The 25055-nt window shown below is 38.1% G+C and overlaps 2 protein-coding genes across 3 annotated transcripts in view; both read right to left on the minus strand.

The window, feature by feature from the left end:
• Positions 1-25055, minus strand: part of LOC149539255 (S-adenosyl-L-methionine-dependent methyltransferases superfamily protein) — a 227794-nt gene that overhangs the window by 81269 nt on the left and 121470 nt on the right. The gene's annotated exons all lie outside the window — the stretch shown is intronic.
• LOC149539257 (uncharacterized) lies at positions 4697-7020 on the minus strand. The gene is made up of 5 exons (XM_089800582.1): positions 6880-7020; positions 6621-6773; positions 6073-6473; positions 5525-5930; positions 4697-5397 (listed from the first exon to the last, which is right to left on the minus strand). The coding sequence occupies exons 3-4, from the start codon at positions 6301-6303 to the stop codon at positions 5529-5531; spliced, it is 633 nt and encodes a 210-aa protein (XP_089656708.1). The 5' UTR covers positions 6304-6473; positions 6621-6773; positions 6880-7020; the 3' UTR covers positions 4697-5397; positions 5525-5528.

Genomic DNA, 25055 nt, shown 5'->3' on the forward strand with positions numbered 1-25055 from the left:
CTTCCCTCAACAAATACAAGTTCAAAAATTCCTCCCTTGCTTCTTCCACCAATGCTACCCACTAGGGCGTCTCCTCCAACAATTCCTCAACGCTTCGATGTCTGTCGGTAATCTTCTAAAACCTTCATCTACATTCGGCCTGCTGCACCAAAATTAAATTTCTTTGAGCTGTGCGGATTTCATCTTTGTCCTTTAGCTTATTCTCATTTTTGTTTAACTGATTCGACATTAGTCTTCATTCCTCAGCCTTTGTTCCAAGTCCATTGAGCAACGACACCAAATGTTTACCACATGGGTAAATTAGTGATGCATACAAACAATGAACAAGAACAGCAGAACTCCTTTTATTATTCGCATATGCCAAAGAGATTACATAATGCTTGAATGATGATTTACAATGATCTCAAATGGGGTATATATACTTCCCGCCGAACCTTCCTGAAGGGATATGTCGGCTACATGACAATGCTAATCTGTCCGTCGGCAACACAATCTTTACCGACGACCTGAGCCCATTGGCTACACAGTTTCTATCGACAACAGATTCCATTGTAGTTAACAAGTCATAGGGGTGAACACTTCGTTAACCATGTTATCCGACTGCTCACCACTGAATTCAAGATCTATCATTCATTATCGAGCCCGTACTACCCGAGAGCAAACGGACAAGCCAAGGTTACAAACAAGACCCTGGTATCAATTATCTACAAGTCGTGTGGTTGAAGGTGAAGACTGGGAGGAAAAATTACCTTTTGCCCTTTGGGTTTACCGCACAGCGTACAAGGTGACAACGAGGCACACACCGTTCCAGTTGATGTTCGGACAGAAGGTAGTCGTACCAGCGGAATTCATGATACCAAGCTTGAGGATCGCGCTGGAAAATAAGTTAGGTGACATGGAAAGCTTGAGGGAGAGGCTGCATAATCTGAATAAGCTCGAGGAGAAGCGACTACTGGCACAATGGGCCACAAAGGTGACACAGAACCGACGCAAAGCATGGCATGATAAGCACCTGAAACTCAACAGGTTTCAGCCAGGGCAGTTGGTGTTGAAGTATGACGGACAAAATGAAATCAAACCAGGAAAGTTTAAGGTCAGATGGGTAGGGCCATACCAGATCCGAGAGGTAGGTGACAATGGAGCAATAAAATTGTGGACTGTGGACGGACAAGAAGTGCCTCAAGCAGTCAACGGGCCAAAGCTAAAGATGTACCATGCCAGGAAGACTCTCTCGTCGTCACACAATGACGAAGTCTGAACAACTCCCTCGTCGTCACAGAATGGCGAAGTCTAGAGAGAAAATTGAGCTTGTTGAGGAAAATAATAAAAATGAGAAAAAAAACCAAAAAAAAAAAGAGATTCCACCAACGGACACCTGTTCCGCAAGGTGGTTATTCCGTGGAAAGCGTTCGTAGACCTTTTTATTCTTCCACGGCTTTGATTTTTCCCCCACGGACTAAGCTCCTCTCCGCGGCTTTCTTTTACTCCCCGTGGCCTAACTCTTTACACCACAGACATCATTTGGTGCGGGTTATCACTTGTATCCCCACGGACTCCATTTCTGTTATTGTTCCTGCGGGTTGTTTTATAGCTGCATCGGGTTCTTTTTTTGAAAAGCGCGGAGGTTGTAGAAACAAATGAATGTGAGAACATTGGATCAGCCGAGCTTAGTAACGTGAGCCTGTAACTCGAGTGGAGGCGCACAGGGTGGAGGAACAAGAGAGTATTATGGGCCGGCGAGGTGGGATGATGAGTGGCATATGAATGTGGCGCAAGTAGAGAGTTGTTGGAGGTGCATCCATCGAGGGAGGGATGTGTTTTGTCTCGTAGCTTAAGGCAAAGGGGAAATTGTAAGTTGAATCATTATATGTCCCGCAACGTATCTCTTTTTTTACGGAGGGTAACACTATGTTTCCACGGAGGTGTTTGTGAGTTCGGCGACCGTGGGCAAGTCAGTTAAAAGAAAATCGACAGGAAAGGAAAGAGGCATCGAAAAGGGAAAAAAATTTATATCTAAGGCATATTCTTCGTGGGAAGGCAAAAGTGACAGGAACCCTACATTATAAAGGTAAGAAAGAAGCCATTATTATGGAATGAGTAGGGAAACGGAAGCAGTGGAAAAACCAGCTGAAGACAAGTATGGAGAAGAATGCCAGAGTTTTGGCTTCTGGAATCAAAGTTGTAGGGCCATCCGCCTCCAGCGGTAAGAAGCAAAAAGTAAGAGCCGAACTCACACATCTTACTATTCAGTTTGAGGGACTCAATGGCAGAGAGTGCCGGAAATGGTGGCAAGAGACTTCGGACACAGAGGTAATTAAACAAATTTTGGTTCGAGCACAAGTGCATTGGGCCATCCAGCTTCCAATTTTTTCCATTCAATTGTTCGAATCAGTTTTGCAAACCATGATAGAAGCATATAATCGACACAGCAGAACCAGCACATTTCTGTACAAGAAGCATCGGATGACAGTTTATTTCAAACCAAAGGATTTCACTAGGGCTTTCGGCATCCCTGGCCCAGGAGGTCAGAAGGTGGAGATCAAGAACCACAAGCTGTCTCAGGAACAGAAAGAATATTGGATAAGACTGGTAGGCTATGATCTTTCACCTGAGGAGATGGATTCAGTGGTAAAGGGGTCTAAGTGCAGAGGGCTTCGGCAAGATTTTATTCGAGAGGGCCACTAGCGATGCATTATGGATGTCATCAAAAGCAAGTTGACAGGGGCAACTAGGGCTTCGGATATAGCATTGCCACAGATTGTATTCATGAATGGCACAGCATACGATTGGGCCACAGTTCTCACTGACCGGGTGGAGTAGTTCATGACACTCCAGCAGTAGACATTCTTTATGCCGCACCATGCCATTGGCCTATTTCTAGAGGCAGCTGTTAATCAAATACCAATGGATGATTTTGAGGCTCCACCACGGGGAAAGTTGGCGCAAGGAGAGCCTCCAATATTCTATTTGAGACATTTGGACACGGGTGGAACAATAGTGGGGCAGAGAAGGTATTCCAAGGATTGGAGAATTACGGGGACACGAACACTAGACGGGAGGACACTTCAGAAAGCAATGAGGCTAAGTACAAGGAAGAGAGTACTTCTGTGGAAGTTGGCAGTGAACCAACAGTTAGCCAGTCCACATTTTTCACCCCGCCGCAGTTGCCAACTTCGGCGCATTTGTCCAACTCCATTTCACACATTCCTTCGTTTGGTCAGCGTCATGCACCGATCGTTATGACCCCACCGGCAGTGGCAAATGTGGTCCCACGGGCAGTAGCAGATGTCCCACCGGCAGTGGTAGACGATGTCCCACGACTGGCAAATGTTGCACTAGCGGCCAATAGAAAGATTGCTTTTCCGACAGACGCGGCAAATGTTTCACCTGAGGGCATACCTTCCCAGGATTATATGCCAGACCCTGGTGCACCAGCAAAGCCAGAGTTGGTAGAGTTGCCAGTGCCAAAGCCTAAACTTGGATGTGATTGGTTCAAATGCTATGGTCACTATTTCATCGTCCTTGTTGCCGAAGGCACAGTCAGCACAGCAAAAGGAGAGCATCGAGCCAACACGGACAAGGCAGCCCGAGAGAATGGAGGTGATGGATAGAGCGAGCAGAATTCTGCGACAGCAATTCCGACTCATTCCTGCAAAGGTCGGACTGTCCATTTAGTCCACAAGTCATGGAGGAGTTTTCCCAAGACCAGCAGTTGTATCGGAGCCACAGGAGGTGGCAGTTCCACAGTCTGAGGATGCACCCAAGAAGGAGGCAGCACCAGATGTGGTCATTGTTACTGTAGGAGTGGCAAAGACGAGTAGTGATGGGGAATGGATCATGGATGATGTGTCGAAGGAGGATTATGGGTCAGATGAGGACAGATGCAGAGATTACCTCAAGGCTATGCGCGTTGCGCTGTAGAAGGGACACAATGTGGCATTGCAGGCTATGACTCAACGGAGAGAGTGGCATTTGGTCTGGGCTTACATTCGGGGGGTTTGTCCTCGACGGTTTCATTCCTTCTTTGAAGACAGAGAATGGCCAGCAGTTGAGACACCGAAGATGTTGGCGGATTGGGCCAATGAGCTAGAGTTGGGGCCGTGCAACACTCCCATGGAGAAGCTAACACATGATATAGTAGGATTGTACAAAGAAGTCTATTATGCTCAGGGGTGTGCGGAGGCAGAAAGGGAAGCAAACAAAATCACAGCTGAGAGGTCTCTGGCAGCAGAAAGGGAGGCTAGAGAAAAGGTAGATACTGATTTGGCCAGCCAACAAGCAGCGTGAGCAATTGAGCATGCAACACTTTTTCGAGATAAGGAAGCGGCTGAGCAAGAATTGCAGTTAGCGAAGACCAAGGCTATAAATACAGCAAAAGTAACATGAATCGGAATCGGATCGGAATCGGCAAGGCCGAATCGAATCGTGAATTGGCAAATTTGAAAAAACCCTTTAAATTTAAAGATTTTAACAATTTAAAATTTATTTCATGCACCCTTTATTGAATATAACTTAAACACACTATAACATCATCAAATAGAAGTTAAAACTTTACATAAACATGGAAGTTTGGAACATAAAATCCATCACATACGTAACTATGTTATCTAAAATGTAAATTGTAGGCTAACTGAAGTAAATAGAATCAAATGATCATAATGATTTAAATCATAGAATGTATGTAAGATGATCCATAAGACATCAAATCATAAATGTATGTAAGAATCTAAGATGAAGATCCATGAAAGTTTGAAACATATGTCTATCAATGATTCAGTATCAATATCTGTAAACAAAATATAAAAACAAGGCTCCAGCTCAAGCCTCAGACTCATAGTCATCATCATCCTCAACATCATCCTCAAGCTCGACTGCAACCTCAGCCTCAGCCTCTAAGTATCCAATTTTCCTAGTAGCAAGGCATCTAATGTAGGTCCTAAAGGACTGCCGAGCCATATCTCCCGCATGTAAGATGGGCTCACGAACGTCGCTAGGGCCTGTGTCTGTGCGTGTGTGTGTGTCTACCAATGCCTGAAGAACGTGCTCTAGCTGCCTCAGCCTCTATATTCACCTGGTCAATCCACGCACGGTCTTCCTCAGTGAAGACTAGATCCACAACCTCTGTGAGCCACTCTGATTCTGGATCAATCTCCTCCAGAATGATCGGAGAGGAGTCAATGCCCAAAATCTGTCTGATCCTAAGATGGAGGTTGTAATGAACAAAGACAAGATCATTCAACCTCTGCACTGTCAACCTGTTTCTCCTTTTCGATTGGATGTACTCGAACATGGACCAACTGTGCTCACATCCAGAAGCACTACTTGGCTGACTTAGAATGCGGATGGCAATTTTTTGAAGTTTTGGGGTTGTGGCCCCAAACATTTGTCACCATCTATCTGAAATAAGGGAAAATAAAAACAATTAGTCTCATTTACAAATTACAAGTTAACTCTAAAGTTACATAATCAACTTTAAGTTTAGAATCTAGATTCATGAACATCGAATATATTATTTAATTTTTACCTAGTTATATTGTTTCTCGAGCATCTATGGCCATCCTGCTAGAGAAAAGTGGCCCTTCTTTATTATTGGACTTATCGAGCTCAATAATTGCAGCACTGCTATCCTCATCAGTACTCAACCTTTGGATCACTATATATAATCCGGTGAGAACCTCCTCATCCGCCTTGAAGTCAGGACAGAAATGAAATGCCGAATTCAAAAAGTAAGTTGTTGCATGGATGGGCCTATGGAGCTGATTCTGCCATCTCCTATCAATGATGTCCCAAATAGGGGCATACTTCTCCTGCACTCCTCCACACTGGGCTCTAATGGCCTCCTTGGCCCTATCCATGACCTCATATATGTAGCCCATAGAGGGCTTCTCCCCATCAGCAGTTCGTAGCAGAGATACATGGGGCTCAGTGGCCTACATATAAAGTAAAACAAAAATTTGGGTCAATACTTATATATAGAATAATTCAATAATATAACTTAAGGTAAAACTAAATCATTAAACAATTAGCATAGTAAACTCTAAAATATTAAATGTTAAATTGCAATAAATTTACCTTAAGGATTTCTCTAGCAAGTTTCCAAAAACCATCATCATCAAATATGCAATCCACCACATCTATCCCTGCAATGGTCGCAGCATAGACAGATGAAATCCACTCCCGCCCAACAAACATGCTCCTCAAATCATCCCTTGATGTCAACAAGGACTGCACAGTGATGAAATTCGAGGCAAACCTTGTGATCCCTGGGCGAGCTAACTCTTTGTCTCCTGTGTACTTCCTCATTGTGCTAAGGACAAATGAATGATTATAAATAAACTTGCATATGTTTTTTGCCCTTTCCACACATTACTTGACCCACTCAAGTTTGCCAATTTCCTCCAACATGAGGTCAATGTAGTGTGCCACACAGGGGGACCAAAATATGGTGGGGTGCCTCTCCATCAAAAGTTTACCTACAACAATTTTAAGTTAATTAGAATTAGAAATTCAAATTTCAAACATGTTAGAACTTAGGAAACTTAGAAATTCTAAGTTAAAATTAGAAAAAGTTCAAAATTCAAATAAATTAATTTTCAAAACTTGAAAAGTTAAAAGTTTACCTACAGCAACATAACTTGCTGCATTATCCATCACCACTTGCACCACATGTTATTCCCCCACCTCTGCTATGACTTCCTCAATAACCTCACATAAGTATGTGGCGTTTTTTACAAGAGCAGAAGCATCAATGGATTTGAGGAATATGGTATATCCTACAAGTAACAAAACAAATTATAATTAGCAATCAAAAAATCAAAATTTGAAATAGTCAATCACGATTCAAAATTATGTTTGTAGGAAAGTAAAATGATCAATCACATCCACAAGATACAAAAAAATTGAGTGTTCTTTCCCTCCTATCTGTCCTACTATCAATCATGATGGTGCAACCCTTTTCGATCCACTCCTTTCGGTTGTCCTCAAGCTCATGCCTCATATCCTCAACCATTTCATCTAGGAGGTATCCACTCAACTCCGCCTCAGTTGGGGCTTTAAACCCCGGACCACAAATAGCAACTGCATCTATCATGTTCTACCAATAAGGAGCCCTGTCACAAATAGATAATGATATAGATTAGAAATTTAGATGTCAAAAACTCAAATCATAAAACAAGTAGATATAATTAAAGTTTTACTTTTACTTTTAACTTTAACTTTAAAGAAAACAAAGAAAAAAGAATCAATTAACTGGCTGCAATAAATTGAATGTTGCAAAAGTACCAAAATTTGCATATCTCTTTTCTGGCAGCATCATGAATCTCCTTGTTCAAACCCATGCCCTCAAGTGTGGGTTGGGAACCAGGAGTAGTGCAAGGCACAAAGTAACTATCCATTCTGTTTTTTTGCACTCTAGGCTACAATAGGTTGGTGTTGGACTCTGTCTCAGTATAAGACCGACTACCACTAACACTCGCATGAGCACTAGAACTAGGACGAAAAGGAGGCCTGGAAGAACCCTCTCCAACACAACCTATGGATGCGGAAGCTGATGCAGATGCAGATGTAGATGCAGCTGCGGATGCGGGAGCACGGGAACCAATACCTCTTAACCCTTCAAGTTGCATTTACCTATTCAACTTGTCTTGTTCAATTTTTTCTAATGCCACTAAACAAGTGCATTTTGCCTCAGTAGTTTGATGAGTGCAAACTGTGACATCATGGCCAGTTATGCCAGCAATGTGGTATTTCAATCTATAGATACCTCCAGAATTTATTTTTTCTTTACAAAATATACATTTTCTTTGATATTTGGTTCTTCTAGGAAACTCTTCATTATATTTTCAGCATTCATCGTTTTTACCCATTGTGGAAATTGGAAAATGAAAGCAAAGGGCTGCTACAATAAAAAAAATCATGTAAAATATCAAAGTTTGTAACTAATAAACAAAAGCTACAAAACAACAAACCCTAGTTTGCAATTTAGTAAAAATTAAAAACATTCAAGATCAGCAAATGAAAACTTAAAAAATTAAACAAAAAATGCATAATACACTAACATGCAAAAAAAAAACCAGCACTTACCTCTTGCAAATGAGTTGAGGAGTGTTGATATTGACTCCTTAATGCTCCCAATGCAATTTATGGCCTCCCCAAATGGACTGCTGATCTCTTTGGTGCTCTTCCTTCTTGCCGGTTGGAAACCTATGGTTTTTCTTTTCTCTTCTTCTCTCTCACTTTTCCTCTCTTCTACTCATGCTTAACAATAGAAGGCCCTTTAGGGTTATAACAAAGAGAATAGGTCAAAAAGAAAGTTAAAAAAAAAGTGTTTTTTTTTAAATTTACAACTTAACATTTTGCTGGCCGCAACCGATTCACGGCAACACCCGACGGTGATTCATGCGATTTTTGGAGTGAATCGCTGATACATGCGATTCAGGCGATTCACCCAATGAAATCGCTGATCACGATTTTCTACATCGCAAAAATCAGCATGCATGAATCTAATCGCCGAAATGCAATTCGCACGATTTCAACGCGATTCTCGGAACTATGGATACAATGCTTCTTTTGAAAGAAGCTATAGAGGTTAATGCACGGATTCAAAAGGATTTGAGCATCCGGTCAAAGCAAGTCTATGAATTGTGCCGGCAGCAGCATTCTTCAGGATCGCAGCCTTCTCTCTAGTGCATATTCCTTCTATATTGTATTTTGTGGTCTCCTATTTTTTTTAGTTTTGAAGTCGCCAGGAGACGACTTTTTTTTTGGGGGGGGATGATGTCATCAGTAGAAACTATGTAGCCGATGGGTTCATGTCGTTGGTAAAGATTTTGTAGCTGACGGGTAGATTAGTATTGTTATGTAGCCGACGGACCCCTTCGGGAAGGTTCGGCAGGAAGTATTTATACCCCATCTGGGATCATTGTAAATCATCTTATCATCAGTATTATGTAATCTCTTAGCATATGCAAATAACACAAGGAGTTCTGCTGTTCTTATCTGTTGTCTATGTGCATTGATTCATTCATTTACCCTAGTACGGTAAACATCATGTTGACAACACTGGAGTAAGCAACTCTAATTCAGCACATGGTGTCTACAACACTGGAGTTTGCATAATTAACTAAGTTATCATGTAGACAACACAATTATTCGCACTCCTAATTTAGCACATGGTGTCTACAACATAATTTTGCGTGGTACACCATTGTAGGTTTATCCTCTCAATCGCACTTACTCCTGTGCTTAATGGAGGATAACCCATATTTGGTGGACATGTGTCTGGTTGTATGACTTATCATGTTGCTGATTCTTATGCATTCTAGAAGCATTCTAGAGGCCTTTATATACAGGCACTCCTAGTGTACTTTCATCCATATTGAATGAATATTATATTGTCATGTTGATCATACTCTCTTTGGTCTATTGTTGTGCTTGTGTTTGAGTTCCTTGGTCTTGGGTGATTTTGCCCTAAGACAAATTCTTACATGGTATCAGAGCTGAGGGAGATTTTCTTCACATAGCCGTTCGAGACCATTGTTGCTTCAACACCTCGACCCAGATCCAAAAATCCACAGAAATTGGGAATGTCTAGAGCCAGAACAGACCTCACCATTGTGTCTGGAACATCGACTCGGTGAAAATTGGCTATAAATTAGTCTTTGCTAGACCAAAGTCGATTTTGAGGCAAAAAAATTTGCAAACTGGCACCTGAAGGCCCCAATTTGCAATTTGGGTATGGTCATTTATTTGATCTGTGCATTTATTTTCAAATCTGAATTTGAATTATTCTCTATAATTATTTTTTGGAATTTTTTCAGCCCCACAAGCCCCTGCAGAGAAAAAAAAATTGCAAGAACCGAGCAATGACACCTCGGCCCCTACAAGGAATATTCACAAAATATTCCTTTAAATCTGGTGAGCTTCATCATAATTCTGCTATGTTTTAATTCCACCGGCCAAGCACATTAATTCTAACAAGCATGGGTCACATCCCAAACCAACGAACCACCTCCATAACCCGCAGGCGGACTTCCTTCGATGCTTATCCATTGAGCAGGCTTCATTTCAAACAACATAGAAGTTGTTCTCCCCACGAATGTGAGATTAAACCCCAAATCGTCAACAGAGTTCCTACCCACGGAATCCCTACCGCCGGCGATGTCTTTCGAAATCTGGTCCTAGCATCTAAGATTACAAAACTCGGAGAATAGAAAATATTCCAGCCTCCCGCCAGCCTCAAACACTCCAAAACTGGCCCGCCTACTGAACTCTGACATGTGGAGAGCGGTGCACACGTGGTAGCCACAACTGAGACACGTGGTGTTTGACAACCATGCCACATTATGCCACATCAGACTCCCTCTACTACTACACATCATCCGCAACAACCACAACGTGTGCCCCGTCAACCACATCAGCAATCCAGTCAACATACATCTAACATAGTCACCCCAACACGTCAGCAATTTTCGTACAATTTCGTACATCCGTACAAGGTGACGGCATTGTCCGTACAGAATGCGTCATCGCTGACATCATCAAGGGGCCCGAGTATGCTGGCATCATCAAGGGGCCCAAGTACGTTGACGTCAGCTATTCACTATCCCAAAATTGACGGTCTTCTGACCGTCATCAGGAGCCGAATTTGAACTGCTGTGACGATCGTATGATCATCAAATTTAACCCCATTTTTTGGTGATCCAACCCCTCTCCAGATTGTTTTTTGATTTTATAGTGTGACTTTAAGAGGCCATATCTCTATCATCTAGACTCCAAATCAAGTGCGATTTTTTTTTATTTTGGGTAGAATTTCCTAAACTTTTCAATGGTGCAGCTCTTTTCTGGTTTTGGTGCACAGATTTGTCAGAAATTGCATTTTTTGGCGACTGTACCTGTCTAATCTTGCATTTTGCAACTTCAATTACTACGTACAAGCTCATCTGGACATGAAAATAGGTTTTTTTTTTTTCAAGTGCATTATTTTTCGTCTACTTTCCAGATCTGCAATCAAATTATAGGGTTGTGTGGACAAAAGTGTCACTTTCAGAATTAGGTCCTTTTCTGCATTGTAATGCTTTCATATATCTTCAGAATTGTTGTATATCTGAGATACATTGTAATTTTCCGGTTTTGAACTCAATAAGGAGGTTGTAAAAAGGCAAAATCAGAAGTCCGCTAAGGCCAAAATTGGCAAGTGGCCATTGTAAAAGCACTACATATAAAGTGCCAAAAGCATCTTTTTTGGGGGGTGTTCTTGGTGTTGTATTCCTCTTTTTATGTTGTTTTCTTTCATTTTCTGCATCATGGCACATTTTAAGTTTCCAAAATTAAGTCCACATAACTATGCTACATGCTCCATTAAAATGTGGTGTCATTTAATGCATAAAGGAGTTTCTCAATATGTTGATAGTACCCTTCCTAAACCAACAGGGGATCAAGTGTCTACAACTGAAATTTCAGCTTGGGAAACAATGGATAGGAAAGCCCTAGGTGATATTTGTTTGGGGGTTGAAGACAAGATCATATATCAGATCCAAAAGTCTCGTACATTCAAGGAAGCTTGGAATACCCTTCAAAACCTATATGGTAAAGTGTCTGAGGAAGATGCTTTCAAAATTGAAGATGAGCTTGTCTCCCTAGATCGAAAGGCATTTGATTCCATACAGGATTTTATCATAAAGGTGAATGAATTAAGAACGAAGCTTGATGATTGTGGGAGTCCTATTAAAGATGACAGGTAAATCTATCTCATTCATAATAAGCTGCTATCTGAGTACTCTACATTTGTTTCAAAGACAACATTAGGGTCTGCCTATCAGAAAATCTCTTTTGATCGCTATGCTATACTATTGGATGAAGAAGAAAAGAAGTTGAAATCAATGGGGATTCTCAATTTGTCCAGGTCTAAGGCATTGGTGGCCAATAATGAGTGTTCTCAATCTTCAAATAAAGGAAAGGGCAAGAATAAGAAGTGGAAGAATAATAAATCAGAGGATGCAGAAAAGACAACACCACAATCAAATCAACAAGGCAAGTCTTCCTCGAATTCAAATAAGAAGGGAGAGAATAATAAGGAGAAGAAAAAGTGTGCTTATTAGAAGAAATTGGGTCATGATGAACATGAGTGTTATCATAAAAAGATTGATGAGTTGACAACCATCATGAAGAAACATAATGTTCCATTGCCTAATGCTTATAAGGAGAAAGGATCCTCATCTTCAGATTCAAAGGGCAAAGGGCAAGCACTCATGGCAAAATTCAAGTTCTTCAACGGAATGGATTCTTGATTCAAGTGCCTCATATCATATGGGTTCTTCAAAAGGAGATTTTTCTTCATTGAAGCAATCTAAGGTATCGCACATCTTTGTAGGAGATGATACAAAAATTGAAGTTGAAGGGAAAGGAAATGTGGAGATGGAAAATGGAGAGTTAAACGATGTTCTCTATGTTCCTAACCTAAGTTCTAATCTCCTCTTAATTTACCAAATCACTCACCTTGGAGATGGCCACATAGTTGAGTTCCTTCCTAACTCAGTAGAGGTGCGCAGTCTAAAAGATGATTCATTGGTTGCAGTGGAGAAAGTTAATCATGACAAAAGCTTGTATTTTTTCTCCCACTTTGTGCCTAAGTCTCCTTCACAAGCCTTGTTGACTCAATCCAATTATGGCATGAGCGGTATGGACATCTTGCCTTCCGCTATCTTCAACAACTTTGCTCAAACAAAATGGTCAAAGGTCTACCTATAATCAACTGTTCCAAAGGTGAATGTTCAAGATGTTTAGCGGATATGCATCTAGAAGAGAAGTTTAATAAAGGGAAGTCTTCAAGAGCACTAGTTGTTCTTCAATTGGTTCACATAGTACTAACAGGTCCTTTTGCAATGACATCAGTCAGCCGGGGTCGCTACATACTTTCATTGATGACTTTTCACGCTACACATGGGTCTACTTTCTTCATCACAAGAATGAAGTGTTGGATAAGTTTCTAGCCTTCAAGACTCATCTTGAAAAGAAATCAAGGAAAGCCATCAAAGTTCTTCGAATGGACAATGAAAGCAGATATGTGAACAAAAGACTTAAAGACTTTTGTAAACTTGAGGGTATTGATTTTCATAATCCATCAGCATTCAGTCTGCACAAGACAGATGTTGCAGTACTGAGTATACAAACTCTTAAGTCAATGGCAAGTTGCATGATATAAGCCAAGTCTCTAGATCCATCACTTGAAGTTGAAGCAATCAGCAGTGCTAATCACATACTTAATAGGTCTCCTCATAATGCCTTAGATGGAAAGACTCCTTTTGAGGCATGGTGCGGCAGAAAACTAGTTGTGAGTAACTTCAGAGTCTTCGGTTGTCCAGCATGGCCAAACATTTCTTCCAAGGGATGCAAGGAACCACCACCTAGGCCTTGTACTTTCATCGGATATGAAGACGGTGTTAAGGCATACAGACTTATGGATCCTAAGACTCATGAGATTTTCATAGAGAGGAATGTACACTTTGAGGAAAGTTCACCCAGCTTATCCTCTAATCCTCTCTGCACATCATACATTGTGGAAACTAATAGTGACACTAGCGATAGTGCTTCAACAAATTTAGATACGTGGGGTTCTATCGATAGTTGCAGCAAGAGGTCACATCAACATATTCCACATGCATATATTGCCATAGTCATAGGTCTAGAACAGTAGGGTACACCTAGTCTTCCAACTCCAGCATCAGTCGATGACATCCTGACAGACATTGCAGGTTTCTTTGTGGAGTCACACATAGCCAATTTGGAAGACATCATTGATGATATACATCTTCTCTTTGATAAAGAAGATCCTTCTTCAGTTGTCGCAAGGGCTCACTCTGACTCTCATGTCCATTCTCTACATGACCGATCTTCACAGGTTGATGTGATTGTGGATACTTATGTACAGCAATTGCAAGAGGTCTCTTTATCAGTTGAGGAGACAGTAGATTCTTTGGGACAGGTTCTACATTTATCCTTGACATGGACAGTTGAGTAGGTTTCAGAGGCATCATTGATCATTGGAATTCTTTCTACACTCTTTCTACACACAGGAAAAGCATCTCTTATGTACCTATGATATTGTTTCTTCCGAAGGGAAGGAACATTATTCAGCAGTCTTGGATCAGCTTCTATATCGGAGCAGCTATCACTGATCAGCACTCTTCATTGAGGGGCGTGGGGGACTACCTTGTCTCTCTTCTTCTTCTCTCTTGTGGGGGGGACCTTTTCCTCTTTTGGGATTGTGTTCTTCTCATATTTCTTTATTGTATATACTTGATGTATGTCGTTATGGGGGGATCTTGATTACTCCATCCATCCATGCATCGTCTTTTCATCTCTCTTTTTAGGGGAGGGTTTTTCCCATGAGGTTTTCCCTCCTCTGCTTTATGAGAGATTGCATTTCATTATATTCATTGGTAACTAACATGGCCTAGTAGCCAGGACCCATCATGCATTTCATTCTAGCTTTTGTAAGCTTAAGTGCATTCCCCTAAGTTGCACTTAAGGGGGGGTGTTGGTGTAAATAAGTATTTACTTATTACACTTTACTTAAGTTTACTTAGGTTAATGCATTATTTTATTATTTAGTTGGTGAGACACTTGGGAGTTTGCGTACTCTTATGAGTTGTCATGTTGACAACACTGGAGTAAGCAACTCTAATTCAGCACATGGTGTTTACAACACTAAAGTTTGCATAATTAACTGAGTTGTCATGTAGAAAACATAGTTATTCGCACTCCTAATTTAGCACATGGTGTCTACAATAAAATTTTGCATGCTACACCATTGTAGGCTTATCCTCTCATCATCGCACTTACTCCTGCGCTTAATGAAGGATAACCAATATCTGGTGGACATGTGCCTGGTTGTATGACTTATCATATTGCTGATTCCTATGCATTCTAGAAGCATTCCAAAGGCCTTTATATATAGGCACTCCTAGTGTACTTTCATCCATATTGAATGAATATTACATTGTCATTTTGATCATACTCTCTTTGGTCTACTGTTGTGCTTGTGCTTGAGTTCCTTGGTCTTGGGTGATTTTGCTTTAAGGCAAATTCTTACAGTTCTGAGATCTATTAAGCAAAAAGAAGGTTGATACAAAATTGTTCAACAATATAAGAATGAGTGAAAATTTTACATTGTGGGAGGAATAATAGTCAATGTTTCATTCCCACTTCAACCATCTTTAGAGGGGAGATGTTCCCTTCTCACATAATCGAAGAAGACAATTTCTTAACCTTCATGTGCTTTTATATCTATCTACTCATTGTAGTCCCTCTCCTATTTGTAATTATAGACATACTATAAGAGATATTTGCCTTGATCTTTTCCTTTATGCTTGAGGATGTTGTTGCAAGAAAAGAAGGTTGGTACTTTACACATGCTACCAAATATTGAGAAAACTCAATCTAATGATAGTAGCTCCAAAGACCTTGATGATCAAGATGGATAAAATGAGGCTTTTAAGAAAACATCTTTGATTATTGAGATTATGAGATTCTTAGTGTTCACCAGATTTTGAATTTCTACAATCAAATCCATCTACGATTGTGACAAACTGATGAGCCATAATTATAGTCTTTTTCATATGTTGGCACTCATTTTCAAGCTCACTGAGATGATGATGAAACAACAGTATAAGAACTGAAAAATGGTCTCCAGAAGTTTTGGCACTTAATAGAAGTAAAAGTCCAATTTGTGAGAATATGGAAAAATACCTCCTTATTTGTGAACATCGATGTACTGCTGATATGTACTGTTACATTGTTGCCATCTGTTCACAAACCACTGAAATGATGAATGAATTTTAGGCAATTTGAAGAGATAGAACAGCTGCGTGACATAGATAATGGCTGAAAATGGATCACAAAATCCCTAAGAAATGTATTGAAATCAGATGTTTTGGAGGCTAAGCCCATTGCTGAAACTGACAACAAATGCTTTAAATTTAACAAAGGCTAAAACTTCTTCAAAAGCCAAAGGGCACATAAAACTGCTTGATAACAAATGCTTTAGATTTGAAGAAGAGTTTTGGAAGGAATGAAGCATTCTTCAAAAGGTAAGAACATCTCTGATAAGATCACTGTTATATTGTTGCCTTGACTGTTGCCTTGAACTGCATATTACATCATGTTGGTAGTTGATCGGATTGCCATATTTTAATTCATATTCCCTCTTGATATTTGAATGCGTCTTCTCCCATACATTCCACGGTGGTAGAGAATTGCTTTACTCCTGCTATGGTTATAGCTCAGCATTGAATCGAATTATGCATCAAATGTGAGGGTTCACTATTTATGATTTATCAACTATTTGCCTTGTATCGGTTAACGATGGCATTTGCAGAATTGTACATATCTTTTAACGTCGACTCTTATTCCCTTTTTTTTATTCAATTTACATCTGTAATTAGGCTCTGATACCATGTTACTTTTAAGAGGATCGCCTACAGATGTAATAGCACTGTCATATATTTTTGGTGTGTGTTTTCCAAATGCAACAACCTCTTGTATTTATAATGAGCATAGACCATGAAGAGACATGTCCCTTTATGGGACAAGGGACATGTCTATTGGTTAATTAGATAAAAAATATAATAAAAAATTATATTCACATATATATATATATATATATATATATATATATATATATATATAATTTCTCTCATAACTAATATCTCACATAAATTATCTCATAAATATATATATAAATTTATTGTTAGGTTTATCCAATGTAATCTACCAAACATTAACAATAATTATAGTTATAATATATAATTATAAATGTAAATATTTTATTAAAGTATAAATACAAAATAAATAGTCACATGATATAATATATTATCATTAAAATATATAAACAAAATAACTACCAATACAAATTCTTTGGTTAGAAGATTGTAAAGGTGCAATCTAAGCTTTGAGTCATGACTAAAAGGCATAACCCTACATTAATTTGATCTCTCACGACCATTCCATCTCAAGGGACATTTTCTTGATATATATATATAAACTTCAGGTTTAGAGATATAAAATCCTTAAACATCAAATCTTATTTATATCAGCATTTTGAGATATACGCTCACCACAATAACCCATTGACTAAAATCTCTCCGAGAAGTGGCAGATATCTCTGCTTCTCGCAAGAACTTTTGCAAAACGAGAAAACTTAAGGTTTTTTGGCAGAAAATTCAAGCCGAGAAGACCTCAATTGTCGCCAATAAGTTGGTCACTTCTCTGCGATAAATTGCAAACTTCTCACGATAACTTAACTATTTCTCACTAATGGTACCACTAAAATTGGGACGCCTTGTTTATTTTGCAATTTTAAGTGTTTGGAGGAGAGAAGGTTTTGGTGGAGAGAAATAGTGTTTGGCAACCTTGTCAATCGATTACAAGTGGACTTGACATGGACTGCTAGGGCTGGGCCCCTCTCACTCCCATAGTTTTTACTAGAGCTAGTGGGAAAGGAAGAGGAAGATGTAGATTAGTTTCATATTGTACTTGACATTTGTATCTTTTAACAAAGATAATTTGCTATTTTTAGTTTACTTCAAAGTTCAGAGTCTCTGACTATGGCTGCCAGCCATCCGCATTCCACATGAGGATGTGATTTTGTTACATATTGCATTTATATACATCTAGAACAGCTTGTTTGGTTTCTTTACTCATTTACTAGCTCATTAGATGCTTCTCCTTAATGAATTTTGGAAAAAAAAATGCATTTTAATTAAATTTAAGCCATTTTTAATATTGCCAATATTTTCCAAAGAAGTTGCTGAATTATCACCAATATTTTCTGAGAACTTTTTTTTGCCTCATCGACAAGTAGTAGAGAATGAGATTTTGAACTATGCAATAAACAATATCATTAACTTGGAGACATCGATTCAGCATCCTCTTTAGAAGTACTATTCAACGGGACTTGGGCAGCATTAAGAGAACAGAAATTCTGGATGGGAGATATTTTACACAGAAGACAAGGAGATGAAGTGGGAGCGCCAAAATGGAAAAATGGCATTCCATAAGGGGAAGAAGGATTACAGTCAGCGCCTAAGAACTCTAGGCAGAAAAAATGTACAACTCAGCAGTAGATAGAATTGAGGTTCTAAAAGCATGGTATTCAGAAGTAGCACATGATATAACCAACGGTAAAGGAGCAGAGAGACATGGTTATCTTAAGGAAAAATTGTATGGAGCAAACAATGAATTTTGCCTTGTCTAAATTGATATAAATGCTAAAACAATATCCATTCACTCTTATTTGAAGGCCACCATCTCCAGACTTAGTTTTAATTACGCCAGTAAATCCCTTTAACAATCTGATCTCAGGAATGAGTCAATTCGACTCTGGCCAATCCTTGGAAATTACAAACGACATTATCTATGAGCTCATCTAATATAGCCCACTGTAATTGCAAGAAAATGGTAGAGAGAGTAATTGACACAACACCCATGACAGATTATTTTGTGATAAAGGAAATTGGAGAAAGACAACACTTATTAGAAGTTTGTATCAATAAGATTCTGTTCTGTGATGAGTGACTCATACATTGCTACGTTCTCCTTAATCAAAGATATTGTCAATCGATTATAGCCACAGCCGAAGGGATAATAAAATAGGATGAGAAATACTGTGACATAGAGGTGGAATCATTGACTAGTTGATGAAGATAATATGTAATGACTGATAAAAATGTCACATAATTCAGAAATATTGAATCATCAAATACAGAGACATCAACCGACAAAATATAAGAATTATAAAGTTGACTATTTATTTAGCCAAAGTCTCTCTAGGAGGAATTGGTATATGAAGATAGTTCAAAAGAATACCAGAGCCCATGTTACTAATCATCTCAAGATTACAGAGGTTGAAAATTTAGACCAGACACAACATCAATATTGATAGCAATTTATAGCTATCAATTGGTATCTTATGAATAAACTTCTTTAGATTAGTCTTACTCAATATCAACCAACAGAGAAATAAAGAGTTGTTTACAACAAAAAGCTATAAAGAAATCACCTATAGTATAAGTTTTAGAATACCGGACAGGCTGGGGACATTACAGAAACCTTGTGAATACTGGAAAATATTGAGCATTGGTGCAACAGTTACAAGCCTAAAGTTGAGGAGATGATTTTCTACCATTCCTTTTAGAACTCAACCACCTATTAGGTTGAGACACAGTTCATTTGTAGAATAAGTTGTTAGATCTATGAAGGAATTTGGTCAATATACCCTCAGATTAAATATCAAGAAGATTCAAGATAAAATCTAACAATTTTAATGTGGGATGATGCCACTTCTTAACAAAACAAGAATGCTTCAGAAAGCCATGGAAGAGAAGACCATCAGTTTTGCCTCTGTTCATCTGAATAAATGCTACATCCATAAATTAGCTGTGTAGAATAAGTGGTCACAAGCTGATGATGTAAGAAATAGTGGTTTCTAATTCTATAACTAGTGCACAGTATTTTACTCTTGAAATGTCATTTAAATTTAAACATTCTGGTTGTTTCTACTTTAAATTTCTGGCTTGAATAATTGATTTATGAAATGTCTATGCCTAAGCTGTGGGATTAAAGGTTCTTCTCCGATTTCTTAGTCATCAAAATAATCTTGAAGGTAGGAATCCTTTACATGAATAAAAATTTAATCAGCTAGACAACACAGAAATCATGAGAAGAAGAAAAAAGTTTGAAGATAAGAAATATTCATACAGAAAAAGATGAGTTTTGAGAAAATAAATGGGCAATAAATTAGCAAAGTTGGAGAAATAAAAACCTATGACAAAGAAAGAGAGAAATGTTTTAATTTTTGGTTTGCATATTGATTACAAATATCTCGCTCATTCAAGCATAGATGTGAGATCAATATAAGATCCTTGCGAACAAACACACCAGAAATCACCTATGGAAGAACAAGAGACGCTACTAAGGAATCCACTTTTATCTAGAAATCACCTCCATATTAGAAGCCAATTATGGAAGACCCAGAATCACTCCTTAGATTTCTGTTTTATATGTCCCTACGAGAAATTAACTTCAGCCCAAAGTAATCAGACTCAGACCCAACTCGGACTTAGCAAGGGTAACTCGACTCGTGACCCAACTCGAACTCACCTGTGACTCTGTAGTGACTCGGCAAAGTGATAAAATCCTTGAAATTTAGAGATTTTTTTGAATTTAAATTAATTCCATGCACCCATTATTGAATAAAGATTAAAGACACAATAACATCATAAAATAGAAGGTCATTTGATCACATACATCGATTACATAACTACAAAGGCAAAGAAATTAAAAATCAGCCGAGTCAGATGAGTCAGCCAAGTCAAGTCACCCAACCGAGTCAGCTGAGTCAAGCGAGTAAGCGAGTCAGCTCAATTGACCCACTGAGCTAGGGTCACAGGTCATTTTGACCCGGCTGAGGTAACTTGACTCGCTGACTCGAACAACTCACCCGACTTGCAGTGAGTCTTGTTACTATGCTTCAACCTCCACAATCAAAATTATTTCAACCAATTAGATTGAACCCATTTAATAAGAGACATGAGTAAGAATAGAACATAATTGATTATAGAAGAATTCGATGATAAAAAAATAAAGAAAGTTTTTGAAAAGATTCAGTTAAACCTTAAGTATCTTAGCTACTTTTCTTTACAACTAAGGTAATGATTTGTTATTGCTCATTTTTATTGAAGAGCATTTAGGTTTGATGTCCTCAAATTTGACATCACAAAACTAAGACAACCCTACATAATTTTCTCATGAATTCGTAGGTTTAGCCTCTTCATTTTAATGTATTGATAAGGTGTCATTAAGGCAATTCGTTATCCCTGAATTGTACTCTATGTAGCTTTGTTAATGTATTTTTTTTTGGAAATTGCGTTAAATTTAATCCCCAATGTTCGCAAAAAATAGTTATTCTTCTCTGATTGCAGGTGCTTGATTTTTGGTATACTTTTGCATCTTTTGTTTGTTTTTCTTCTTGTTGTAAATTGTTTTAAGTCTTGTTTTTTCCTTATGTTAATAACCCTTGTAATTCTGCTCGTTTCGAGCTAACTTAAGCCTCATATAGATTTGTTTAGCTCAAGTTATAGAGGAAAAGGTGGGATTTTTTAGGCCAAAAGCACGTCGTGATTAAAAACCCATTGGCAAGAGCATAAAATAATATTATATTTTATATTTAAAGTGGATTTTGGCACCCACATTAAATTTCAACTCATTCTATGTTGATTTGACCATAGCTTTAATATTTTATGAAAATTAGCCTTTTTAAGTCTATTTTCATGTTACTTTATTGAAATGATAGTTATTTTATTAAATTTAATTACATGAGAGATTAAAATGCATAAAGGTGGGGTTTTTATCACTCAAAGCACATATCAACATGATAAACAATTATAAAAATCCCACTGCCAATAAATTTAAGTCTTAAAAGCATATTAGTGAGCTTTTTAAATACAAGAACATGTTATCTGATCATTTAAAACACTAAAGGTGAGGAATTTGAACACAAAAGCATGTCTTATTGGATTTTTTAAGTTTATCAATGTGTTTATTAACTTGAATGAGTAATAAAAAGCACATAAGTGGGGAATTTCAACCCAAAAACTTACCAAAACATGTGTTTTCCTTCCTCAAAAACACATCTTTACTTCTTTGAGGCATTTTTAAATGTGTTTTTGCATATGGTGGGCTTTTCAAATTCCAAAACACGTGCTTTACGATTCAAAGAACACGCCATTACTTATGTTAGTGTCAAAATGCATAGTAGTTCAGATTTGTAAACCAAAAGCACATGCTTTTGGCTTTGAAAATTGTGTCTTTAATGAAAAATACAAGGCTTTGAGTAAAGTAGCGATTTTCGTCCTAAAGCACATGAATGTGTTTTTGCATATGGTGGGCTTTCCAAATTCCAAAACACGTGCTTTACGATTCAAAGAACATGCCATTTCTTATGTTAGTGTCAAAATGCATAGTAGTTGAGATTTGTAAGCCAAAAGCACATGCTTTTGGCTTTGAAAATTGTGTCTTTAATGAAAAATACAAGGCTTTGAGTAAAGTAGTGATTTTGGTTCTAGAGCACATGTTTTTGCAACCAAAAAGTGTCTTTACTTCATAATATGAGCCTTTCTTATCAAACACCCAAAACTGACATTTTTAGCCCCAAAACACATGTTTTTGGCTCTCAAAACATCACTGTATTGGTCGTTTTCCATCAAAAATGGGTTTTGCAGCCTTCAAACGCTCATATCTTAAGCATTACTTGATTGTTTTTAATGATCTATAGGTCTCTTCTGCCTAAAATCACCCCAAGAACACATTGGGCTACTCAAAAAGGGAGTTTGTTGAGTGTTTTCTTCATTTCTCAACCCATCTAGGACAAGTTTTTACTCATCTTGCATACCATTGCCACATGATTTTAAAACCCATGGTGGTTTCTTGCATGCGCATACACGTTTATTTATGATGGAAATACAAAGTCTCATCATAAACAAACATCTTTCCATTCATCTTTCACACTTTTTCCACACATAAAGCTTGCCGTCCACACATGCTATTGCCCTAGAAAAACCCATTTTTTTAATTTTTCCATCATATAAGCACATTTTTCTAAGCTTAAACGCATTTATCCATTTGTTGTCTCAAAAGTTTCCATCCATACTCCATATGCAATGTTTCTAAGTTTTTCCCCTGTTTTAAGAGCTCGTTTTATGCATGCAAAAAAGAAAGGACACGAAACAAGCACGATAATTAATGGAGCCTACAAGGAGGTGAAAGAATGATTACAAACATATTAGCTAAATATTTTGTAAGCCACTGTGACCACAGCTTACAAAATGGGATTTTTAGGCAATGGTGTAGTGAGATAAATCTCTCCTCTCACCATTAGGGAAGGCTCCCTTCTTACTGTAGGTGGCTACAACGAAGACCTAACTAGAATTAACAATAGGGTGGTTCACTAAATCAATTCCTCTTTCTTCAAGAATGATTTTATATTACCAACTACTATTTGCAATTAAACAAAAGGAATTTATTGCTACGGTAATACCGGTGGCTTAAGTGTTGACGTAAGAACAACCTTAAGACAGTAGTTATATCTTGACTTGGGCGATTGATAGCAAGAACTCAAAGTCTCCTACAAACAATCTTTTTGAAATAAAAGAGCGAACAACTAACAAAGCTCAAAGTCTTCATTTAGCTATCCAAGTATGTAATAATATACTAAGAAGTTAAGCTCAAAGTTTGAAATTCTTAGCGCTTGCAGCCACTATTTAACTAAATCAATCTCATTAATAAAAGCTCAAAGTATTTCAAAAACAACACCAAAATTCTCAAATGCTTTCAAAGAGAGAAGTAACAACGATGAATGAATCAATGTAACATAAGAAACAAAGATCGATTCCAAGTATATCAACACAAAGTTTGGAAAAAACTTGCTTCTTTATTCACTTCAGAAATTTGCAACAAAAAATACAAAGCCTTCTAGTCACAAGCTCAGCCTTCTCCTCTATAGCAAAAGATGATTATTTACAATAAACTCTCTACTTTATATAGGAAAAATGAAGACAAAAAAGTGGAGGAAAAAGTGGAACCTTAACCAGCCATCCTTATCCTATCAGCTACTTTGACTTTATTCAAAATTGCATGCCTAATGCAATTGCAATTAAACTACATGAGCTACTTGCACAGGTACATGTTATCCTATACTTACAACAAATTTACTAAAAGCATATAAAAATGTAATTTGGAGTTTTCACATGGTATCAACCAATTCTCCAAATTTACGTAGGGATTCTCGTACAATTCTAGCATCCGGTTCACCAATGTGTTGCAAAATCATGATAACCTTTTGGAGTCTGCTTGCTTCCCTTGATGTTTCCTTGCTTGAATCCTCCACTTGATTATGCAAATTCTTCAGTGAAATTTTCCAATTCATAAGCATGTCAAGCACATGGATGTTGAAATCATCTGACTTAAGTTGTAGGCTAATTGCCTCTGCAAACTCGGTGAGAACTTCTTGTTGATTTCTTACTTGTTGTCCTCATCAATAACTTCACATGGCAATTCTTTCAAAGCTCCTTTAATCTTATCTTCCTGAGTAGGCATTATGAGTATTGTTGCCTTTACCTCTTCAATGAGTTTTTGCAGAACTTTTTTTTTGTTTTCCATAACATGCATGAAGTCATGATACATTTCAAGAGATGTAATAACATTATACTCACACAAGAAATTTAAATCAACTTCCATCATGCTGCTCCAAGCATCAAAATCACCGTCTATCAATTCAAATTGATGATTAAGTGATTTCAACATGTCATTGAGTTTAGTAGAGATTTCACCTTCTTTCTTCAACTCTCGGTACGCTATGAGAAACACTTGAATTCCTTCTTTTTCAATATCATTGCCCCATTCATCAATAGTATGTGCCTTCTGCTTCTCCCTCTCTTTGCATTCAACTGAAACAGGTTCACTGGCTACAGAAGACATCTTCATCTCTTCAATGATTCTCAACAAGCGTGCATTATCTTCTTTTAGTCTCTTTCTTTTCCCATTTGTTCATCATTCTTTCGAGAAAGAAAATTAATTGCCTCATGCGCATCATGTTGATAACCCAACCTTGTCTTTTTACCAAGCTCAACCCTTGTGATTCTATAATCAGTAGGTTGCATGTCTTCAGTAGATTTCTCCACAAGTGGTTCAGCGAGCTCAGCAAATTTGATGTGATTTTCATCAATCGTCACTCGAGAAACTACCTTTCCTTTTTTATTCTTGGAAACCCTTGATTTACTTGATTATCAGCCTCTTCTAGTGGGATCTCTTCTTTCTTTCTCTTTTGTGTGATAGTGCTCAACCATGGAGGAAAACTGAAAGATGATGCATTAGCTGAAATGGTGGTTACCATAGTTAATTCAGGATTATCTTGCACAACAATAGTAACTATAGCCGGTGTCTCCGTCTGAATAGCCACAAGAGGAGTGCTATGTGTGACCTCAGTCATAAATTGTTCAAAC

The sequence above is a fragment of the Cupressus sempervirens genome, chromosome 9 (assembly GCF_028749045.1).
Source record: "Cupressus sempervirens isolate cs-2001-9-10 chromosome 9, ASM2874904v1, whole genome shotgun sequence".
NCBI lineage: Eukaryota > Viridiplantae > Streptophyta > Pinopsida > Cupressales > Cupressaceae > Cupressus > Cupressus sempervirens.

What these genes read in the sequence shown, in the direction of transcription:
- LOC149539257 (XM_089800582.1), bottom strand. Translation starts at nt 6,303, where the DNA reads ATGAGGAAGTACACAGGAGACAAAGAGTTAGCTCGCCCAGGGATCACA. An exon ending in TTGCTAGAGAAATCCTTAAG is followed by an intron (nt 5,931 to 6,072) that starts GTAAATTTATTG and finishes CTTTATATGTAG; the next exon opens with GCCACTGAGCCCCATGTATC.